Raw genomic sequence first — 9,598 nt, forward strand, 5'->3', positions numbered from 1 at the left:
CACAACCCAGTTTACCTGGCGGTCGTTGTCTTTAAATGCCTGAATATATCATAACCGTAAACCGAAACAAATTACACCGATATAAACAGTAAGGAATAGGAAACGTTATCCGGAAAATATTCATGTAAGGTGTATCCACCCTAACCGCGTTTATTTCCTACATAATTTCATTTCGGCCAAAGTGACTTTCAGAGGTTGTAATGCTAATTGAGTTTGTAGAATCGTTGAGTAAACTAAAACAAGGTGTTTAGTTTCATACAGCCGTTGGCTACACAGACCGTGCCGACTTAACTTTCATTAAATGTTACATTCAAACCCTATAATATTATTTCAGTTGGGAATTTTGAATTGTTAAAATTTGTTTTTGTGTGCGTACATACGAGATAAACAAGTTGCCTTAACTTTACAAATAAATACCAGTGAGCGGTGCTGATTCACTTACTGACTTATTCTTTTATTAAGTTCTTACTTTTTTATGTCTGCCTACGTTACTCCACTTCTTAACATCTTTTCATCGTCGACTTTCAAAAAATATTAAAATGCTTTCCCTAAAGTTACAAATGACTGCGTCTCTCTGCTTATTTTCAATTTATTCACGTTTCGTTACGGAGAGCTGTGTTAACGTTGCCAACAAATTTCCAAAGTATTGCGAAACTTACCAATCTGAACGAGTATTTTTAATTCATTTTCTTTCGCTCAACAACTTTCTTTTATACCGATTCGTAACAACATAGGCGGTGTAGTTACAAGTTTACTTAGAAAATTTCTTTGAAGGTGCTTATTTATTATATTTTCGCGGTTGCGTTCATCGTTTCCGGAACTTCAATTTGTTTCGACTCCCGAGTCGGTTTTCGTCGAACCTTTGCAAAGTTTCTCCCTTACTTGGATATGAGTTTCCTAGTACCTACTTACGCAATCCTCTATTATCTAACATGTAGATAATTTTCTTAGAATTAAATTGTTTATAATAATGACTTGTGTTAGGTATAATTTATTACTTTTTAAGTAAGTGGGTTTGCAATTTTATAGTTTAATAGTGCAATAGTTCTGATATATAATAAATACTTATAAGGGCATAATTTGAAATAGCAAAAAAATATTTTGAGCGAATAAACTGTGAACCTATGGATTTGGTACCGTGCCAGACTGGGATGTGTTTTTTTTGCTGCATCCGCAGTTTTGCCATGTTAAGAGGAATTATTTGATCAGGCCGTTACTATTGCACGCGGCCACTAAATAGTTAGAGAGACAGAATTTTGAGTCTAGGCAAAAATATTTCATTTTGTATGATGATGTCAATTTTTGAAACGCGTATTGAGCACTACGCTTATGATGCTCTGGGTTTATTGCCATTTTTGTGCAAAGATTACAAATATTCAGTTATTTTGACTTAACACATTTCAGTCAATAATTATCGGGTCTTCTGAACATCGTGATTTCATAGTGCGCCGTTGTTTGGCAGAGTAGTAGAGTGTAGCGGGCTCGACTTGCCGCGGGCCGACTCGCGCCCGTACAACCTCAGGCAACGTTATACATTTTGTTTGTTATTGTTTAGAATTACCTACCCAAACAAACCGCCTCATAAATTCCAAACTTTCCGCCCTTAACTTTTATACTGACCTATTTGTATAAAGTGTTGAAAATTATTACTTAGTCATAACATAACTGGGACGTCGGGAGTTGCGGTAACTTTTCCATGTAAAAAATGTGGTGTTAATCTTGTTTCTATAATATTAAAATATTACCACTCATTTATTTATGACAGTAGTTTTCATTTTTTCTTGAGTCTAACAAAATGCTTGAGTGTTATTATTTAATTTACCTAAAAGGCATCACAAAATTCAGGCCTCATCAGTTAATAAAATTGAGTACTAGACCATATTGACAGTAATTGGTTCAATTTATTAGAAACGTTTTCAATTATGGCCTTTATGATTGCAATAGTCATGACAAATGAAGACCCTTATATATCTATGTTACAGTAATTCTAAGACCTAATATCATGACTGACCTCTGTGTACTTTGTGACCTGTCCTCGAGATATTTGCCTAGACTACCTAACTATATTAAGTTGGCTAGTATAGTTTATCTAGCCGAGTTTAAATATTATTATAATTAGTTTTGACTTTGTTTAATTTCTATGTTGGATGATTAACACTGTTTGTTTTATATAATCTTTCGTTATTATAACAGCTAAAGCACAAAGTTTTTTCTATAAACGGGGTTTTGATAATTTAATATGATTATTCTGCGCTTTAATATCACAAACCATGATAGTGTACAAAAGTCATTTTAGAAAATTGTATATCTATTGCATAATTAAAGTTTATGTACACGCTATGACTATGATGTTTTTACATTTGTTATAGATGAGCAGCGTCGCATCTACGGTTCAGAAGGAGGCGAGGAACTGCCTCGATACGCCAGCAGTCCCCAACGCCAATCGTCACCGTTTCCTCACGAGAGTACCAACCGGAGATTCTATAGAAGAAACAGAAACTCTAAAGGTATGCTTCCTTGCCTAACTTGTACATATTGTATTTTATTTATCTTACATAAAAAAATATGTTAGTATAAGTAGGACTACTAGGATAATGTTTCAAAATTAATCTTTTAAGTTAAGTTTTGCTAATCTGAGACTTACTTTTTGAAAAATTATAATAAATATTTTTTCAGGCGAGTTAATGTCAACAAAGTTTAACCTAATGAAATAGATTTATTATGTTCCATTACTCCTCTTTCTTCTTCACCTCCTCTACTCCTAACTTTGAAATCTAAAACATCTTGTACCTGTTATCAGGTGAGGAGATCTTCAGTGCGGAGACGGGTGGCACGTTGCAGCGTCGTCGACGCGCTGACGAGTTCCCGCACGACAACAACGCGCGCAACGCACGACTTTGCCTCAACAACAATGGTAAGGGTTCATTTAGAGATAATAGCTTTAGGTCCATATTTATTATCATCATTCTAAGGAGAGTTTTTTTAAGGTGTGCTTATTTTAAGTACATACAACATTTTAGCAACTATAAGAATATGACAAGTTGAAGATAAAAATTTGCAATTTTTATTTTAAGTAATTTGAATAAATATTTATAGGGCTGTGTATAAAGTTTTAAAGAACTGTGTACTTTAAGCAATAAATAAATGAATATACAGCCCTAATTCATGATTTTATTTTTTACCACCATTGCATCAACTAGTATCCAGATTACACGGTGCATAAAATCAAATATCATCTCAAATGTTCTAAGTTTGAACAGGAAAATGTACTAAGGCAAAGCAAATTGACAGACTTGATCCTGCCTGTAGTATTTGCTCGAGAACCCAAATAGATTATCCCAATTACAGTTGTTGTACTCTTAGCAATCGAGGAGTTCTTGCGTCTAACTTTGAAGTCCATTATCACAACTCAATCTCAATGTTAAAAAGAAAACCAGAGTGCCGATGTCTTGAAAAATCCTTAAGTATTTTCAAAAGAACTGCTTTAAGATCTATTTATTTAAATATTTATATTGAAGTTATATACATATAACACAATATCATTATGTCCAAACAAGTATCTATAACATACTCCATTAATATCATATAAATGCACCGCATATCTCAACAGTAGGAATGTAATGATAACTGCAGGCATTAACAATAATAATGCCGTACCGAAATGTAAGGTATGGACGAGGTATTACACATATTCAGTGTTGGATTCCAGTTTATATAGTTATTGTACTTAGGCATTCTGTAGTGTACCTATTATGAGCGTAATTCGGAGGTGGGTGCATGCCTTTGATAAGGATGCCTGGCATAGTTGCCCCGACGCATGTGACTGGCACGTACCTACGTAGACAATGAACGAAGCGAATTGTATTCGTGTTTCGTGAGACGAACATCGTGACGTCATAATCTTATCAAATTGCCGAAATGTGGGCTTGATGAATTTGTAAGCCGTTTATTATTCTACAATTTAGGATAATGTTGCAAGTTTTTGAATTTAGCTTTTATATTTTAGGTTTGTGTTTTTTAAAGAATTTTAAGTTTATGTTTATCTAGATTTTATTAAACGGCAGGGTGAAAAGAACGCCTGCAAGGGTTTGGATATTATTTTTGAAATCCAAGTGTGTGTTTAGATCATTAGATCATCAAAAATATGAACTTTAATTCCTAAGTCAACTCACCGAGGCAAAGTACTCTCGGCAAAGCATCTATTATTTTTTCTTAATTTATATAAGTTTCTAACATGTTTCTATTTCCCAGCTTCTTCAGGCAACGGTGGTCAAACAAGTGAGCGTGAGTGCGACTCTCCCCCGGAACCCGCACCTCCCGAAGTTCCTCCGAGAGGACCCAGCCTTCACGTCACTCTTCGCCATCGCCCCTGTGAACAGCCGGCTGAGCCTGACCGACTGTACTTGTCTGAAGGTAGGTCTAGCTTTATATGTGAGGAAGAAACATTTATTGGAATCTTTCTTACAAGAGGGTCAAAACAAATCGGGGGACTTTTGAAAATGCCTGACGAATAATGTTAATATTTTATATCTACGAAATAAAACTGATAATGATAGGTTCATAGAAACACACAGTTTTATAGTGAACCTCGTTATATTTGGTAACGAAATATTTTTGTGACTGACAGCTGTAAATCACATCAGAATATTGGGAAATACCCACACAAAACTACGTGACTGACAAATTGAATTGGATACAAACATTGAAAACATATTTATTTTTGAACAGGTGACGAGTACTATACAGATATGTCACTGAATAATAAAAAACAATAATAAACGTTACGAACAATAGCCGTTTACTAGGTCACTCTACATAGTTTATCATACATATCTACGTGCATCATAATAAAACAACCGTTTTTTTTTTTCTGAATCAAATAAAATCTCGAATACAGTTCTTTATTATATTTCGTCAGAAACGTCCCAAAGCCTGTCTAGCAATTTTTCATCGTTATCAGATAAATATTAAAGGAAAGCATAGAAGTCGAACAAACAAACATTTTCACTAGAAAATAAATAATATCAAAGGGTGACAGAAGGGCAGACGGCCATTATAATATGAAACGTCGTTAACATTTGTACAATTTCAATATCTATATTTAAATAAATCAATTTATCACACTATTGGCATAAATAGTTTTTTAATATACTTTGAAATAACTTTGCTATGCCTCCTAGAAGAATATTTCTTGAATGCATATTGAAGGTATACAAAATCACTTTAATAAAAGATATTTTGAAAAAGTAGTATATACCATTTCAAATTATTGAAAAAAATACAGAGACCAAGATGACGTGTCACTAGACTAATCTTTAAATACCTTGACCATCCCAAACTAAAAGAAGCCCAGCTTGAAAACAGAGCTACCAGCATCAATATCCAAGGAGTTCTAAAACCCACAAACTAAAATCATACTTCTACGAACCTACGAAGTTTGATCTCCAACCATAGATATGCACTACGTAGGAAAACAAAGTTGCTGTACAAACTTTAATTTAATCTAAGTTTCAAGATAAGGGTTCTATAAAATGTGGTAATATTTAATAGTGGAGTGATTTTGTGTTAGCAACCGTTGCTTGTTGTTTCAAAACAGGAATTCCTGTTTTGGAGTACTATAATGTAGATTTTAGAATTTGGTACCGATCCCACAAAAATCGATTATGTTAAAATAAAATAACGTAAAAATGCCACAACATCATCATCATCAGCCTATCGCAGTCCACTGCTGGACATAGGCCTCTCCAAGTGCACGCCACTGAGATCGATTTTCGGCTTCTCGCATCCAGCTCCTGCCAGCCGTCTTGCGCAAGTCATCACTCCACCGTGCCTGAGGACGTCCTACACTACGTTTGCCGAGGCGCGGTCTCCACTCTAGAACTCGTTTACCCCAACGGTTATCGGTTCTTCGGCTAATATGGCCAGCCCACTGCCACTTCAGCTTGCTGATTCGATAGGCTATGTCGATGACCTTGGTTCTCTGACGGATTACCTCATTTCTGATGCGATCCCTCAGAGAAACGCCGAGCATAGCCCTTTCCATAGCCCGCTGAGCGACTTTAAACTTGTGGACCAGCCGTACCGTCAGTGTCCACGTTTGCCACAAAAATGCCACAACACGTTTGCAAAATTACCTACATAATACTTAATAGGCACTGTAGAACATTCATAGCACATACATCGCTGCCGAGTCTGCAGAGTTAGCTAATTAAGTTTCCGCCGTAAATGTAGAAGCGCGTTAAGTAGGCCTTGTTCTTGTGTTGGTACTTCGGCTGAAGTTTAATCGAATCGCATCGGCCGTACTAGACCGCGCCGGTGCCACCAAGTTGCCTCTCTGACAAATTAGCCACTTGATCTATGCCCCGGGCGTGTATACGTAAACAACTTGGCTTTTAATTTCTTTTACTTCTTCCCTCGACGCCTTGAGGGTGCAAGTAAGTAATAAAATAATGCTTCAGCGATATTACGGATGTTATTTCAATGATTTTTTTTTGGGTATGTGATTATTTTAAGGAATACGCTTAAGCTTATCATCGTTGCAATTTTAAAGCTAAAAATATCAATCAAAATACTTTCTGTTTACGAAAATTACAAGGCAGTCCAACGCAAAGTAAATTGTTCAAAAATGTTGGGAAAAGACTAATTGTTTACCCAAACAAACTCTTTAGATAGTACAGAACCCCCGGCGCGGTAAACTTCCTCTTCTCATCTTTCCCCTTGTTTATACTTTTCGTTTTCATTAGCTTCGAAGCTCTTGCAACATTGTAATGAATTTTTGGCTTAGTGAGGGCAGTTTTTCATTGTCCCTTCGGATTTTATAGAGTCAGGTATACAAGTAACCAACCATGGGTCAAATACTTAGTCCCAGCACGGTTACAAAAGAAGAAAGAAAGAAAGCTGGTAAATTTGATTTGGGAGAGAGCCGCGAGCAGGATGAGTCGCTTTGATGTGGCGGGGCTCCGTCGCCGCGCCTAACCCGCCTCGCTGAAATGGCGCGCACTTACACAGAAACTCTTACCGTAATTTAATTTTTATGATAGCGCATTGTAAGCGTCCCGACTTTCATTTGGATTTCGTACTCTCACTTAAGCTAGGTCACTGACGCTCATGGATACCTCTTAAATGATGAGTCCCCTAATTTTAATAATGATACCGACTGGGAGTGACATATTTACAACCGTTAAACCAACGTCGAAGTCGTTCAAGTAGGTAGACACTGAAATGAATTAGGCAAATCTTGATTCAAACAAGAAAATAGCTTCAAAAGGTCTCGAAAGTTTAATGGAATCGAACAGGCCCGGCCGAAGTAGTCGGAAGTTTGCGCGGGTGACAAATTGGGCACTTGACCCGCGCGCCGGCCGAGCCTCCCACTGCTTGTTTCTCGAGGACCGTAATAAGTTTAACTTAAAGTAAACTATATTCCATTCCCTCTAATTTGCTGTCGCGCTACGGTCCTGCGATACTTTTTACAGTCTCAAATTAACATTTCTATTTATTCTGCTGAAAGTAATTCCAGGTGCTCTATAATTTAACGTAGTAGCTCTGATTTCATCTGACGTTCTTGTTCTAGTTAACATTCTTTTCTAATTTGTTCGATAATTTATTAATATTGTATGGCATAGGGCGGATAGGTGGTAAAGGCGTATCTGTGAGTGCAATAATATTTCGTAAGAGGAGTCGGCCATCTCGAGTCGGGAATCTTGGTTGAAAATTGAAACCTGCTCGGAGATTCGCTGTAATTTAATTTTTACGATGCCGTATTGTTAGAGCTTCCCAGAAGCGGTGTTTGCTGTTAAAACTCAAAACACAGTCGTCTTTGACTATTATTATAATGCTCTCGCTTGAATTAAACAACGACTTTCCAAGTTGTACGCTGTAATGGGTAATGTTTATTCAGTAAATGCGATACGTTGTTATTGAAGCTAATTGGACTCAATATGTATGTTATTATTAGCCAATGTTATGTAATCTTTGTGTATTAATTGAAGATTATTTACGAATTTCGATACTATGTTTTGTGTTGTATCTATAGCACGTAATTGGCTCATTGCTAATTTTATTATCTAACAATGGGGACGTTGGGCAAGATAGTGGGTGGTCTTCTCTCTATTGTGTACACGTTTGATATATAGAAACCTGAGTAAATCCTTTTTTGAAGATGAACCTGTCTACACGCACAAATGTGTGCACGAATTAATATTTCATTTTTAAACCTGGGTATGTTACACAATTCCCCGTGGACTGTAGTCATACTTAGGCTTGTATAAAATTTGCGTTGAATATAATAAGTTATGCATATTACTCTCATTATACTCCGTAACCGTTTGATACACGTTGCCGTGTCTATTTCTCTCTCTTGATGGTGGTATAAAAATGTTATTACTGCTTATAACATGGCGGTAAAATTGATATAACTCTAATGTTCATTGTTGACTTTCTTTCGTATCAGTTGGTGGACTTTTGAGGACGTTGCAACTAAATAAAATATTTTTTAGCTTTTATAAACGAATATATTATTGACGAAGCTCGATGTTTTTTTATGGAGAGTTGTGATATAATATTTTGTTATATTATACAGAACATTCGGTAATATTCAAATAGAATAAAAAATCCAGAGCTAGTGTATGACTACTCAATTCATGTGAGCAATGGCAATGATGCTTATATGTTGGATTTATATAAACAGCGTAAGTAAAAATCTGCCGCTGTAAGCATATTCATAAACTTTTAACCGCTCATAAAAATGTCGTCGTTCGAGATCAAATCCGACATTGTCGTGTCGTGAGTGCGAGTGGAATGTTCTCGATTCCCTGCTCGCGAGAGTTTTAAACATCCCAGTCCGGAAGGCACTTGAGTGCTCATAAAACACTCATACCAGTATCCGTATAGATTCGTGTCTACTCGTGTTATTTGCCTCTCTCGGGGTGACTTGATACCAGATTTATTGGGTCGTCAATAATATTTGCGTGGTTAACCTTAGCGTAATAAAAAATAATGCACTTTTTGTTTTGTTTTAAAGTGACCCATATACAAGAACATTGTGTATGTATGTTGCAAGTACCTACACATACTTAAAATGCTCCATCCATTTTACAATGTACCGTTGCCTTTAAGATTGCATTGCAATTTTATGCCAGCAGGATTTTGTCTAGCTAAATTAAGCGATTTCGTTAAATATTTAGAAAAACCATTGAAGTTACAGACTGACTTAAAATACCCAGATGCTAGGATTGCTTAATGTTTTTCTATCAAAGAACTCTAGCCTCATTAAGTTACCAAACAAAACTTTCTGAGAGGAAGTTTATCTTCTTATCCTTATTTCTTAAAAGCAGTTACGGAGCGAGATGGATTGGCCTTTTCATAGCAAAGACGGATAAGGAAAAACAGTAGTTCGCGGCAAACACATCATAAAAACGAAGCCCATGATGTTAGCTGAAGATATACAGTGATAGGTAACAGTAAGTGGTTCACAGTTATAAATTTTTGAGAGACATTATTCAAGTAACAAGCGAGTGTGCGATACGTCACACTAAGTTGGAACACTTTAAAGTTTTTCCGCGTAGCTCGGTGCAGATCCGTCCGCGGGAGAAAGCGGGAT

General features: G+C 36.3%; 1 protein-coding gene across 1 annotated transcript in view; it reads left to right on the plus strand.

Annotated features, from left to right (window-relative positions):
• The window catches only part of LOC124632618, a 31,701-nt gene extending 22,311 nt beyond the window's left edge, over positions 1–9,390 (plus strand). The window contains exons 2-5 of the mRNA XM_047167512.1: positions 2,370–2,507; positions 2,801–2,920; positions 4,261–4,417; positions 9,297–9,390. Coding sequence (XP_047023468.1) covers positions 2,370–2,507; positions 2,801–2,920; positions 4,261–4,417; positions 9,297–9,390 — 509 coding nt within the window. The remainder of the gene's footprint in view (positions 1–2,369; positions 2,508–2,800; positions 2,921–4,260; positions 4,418–9,296) is intronic.
• Positions 9,391–9,598: the final 208 nt, after the last annotated feature.

The sequence above is a fragment of the Helicoverpa zea genome, chromosome 8, assembly GCF_022581195.2.
Source record: "Helicoverpa zea isolate HzStark_Cry1AcR chromosome 8, ilHelZeax1.1, whole genome shotgun sequence".
Taxonomy (NCBI): domain Eukaryota; kingdom Metazoa; phylum Arthropoda; class Insecta; order Lepidoptera; family Noctuidae; genus Helicoverpa; species Helicoverpa zea.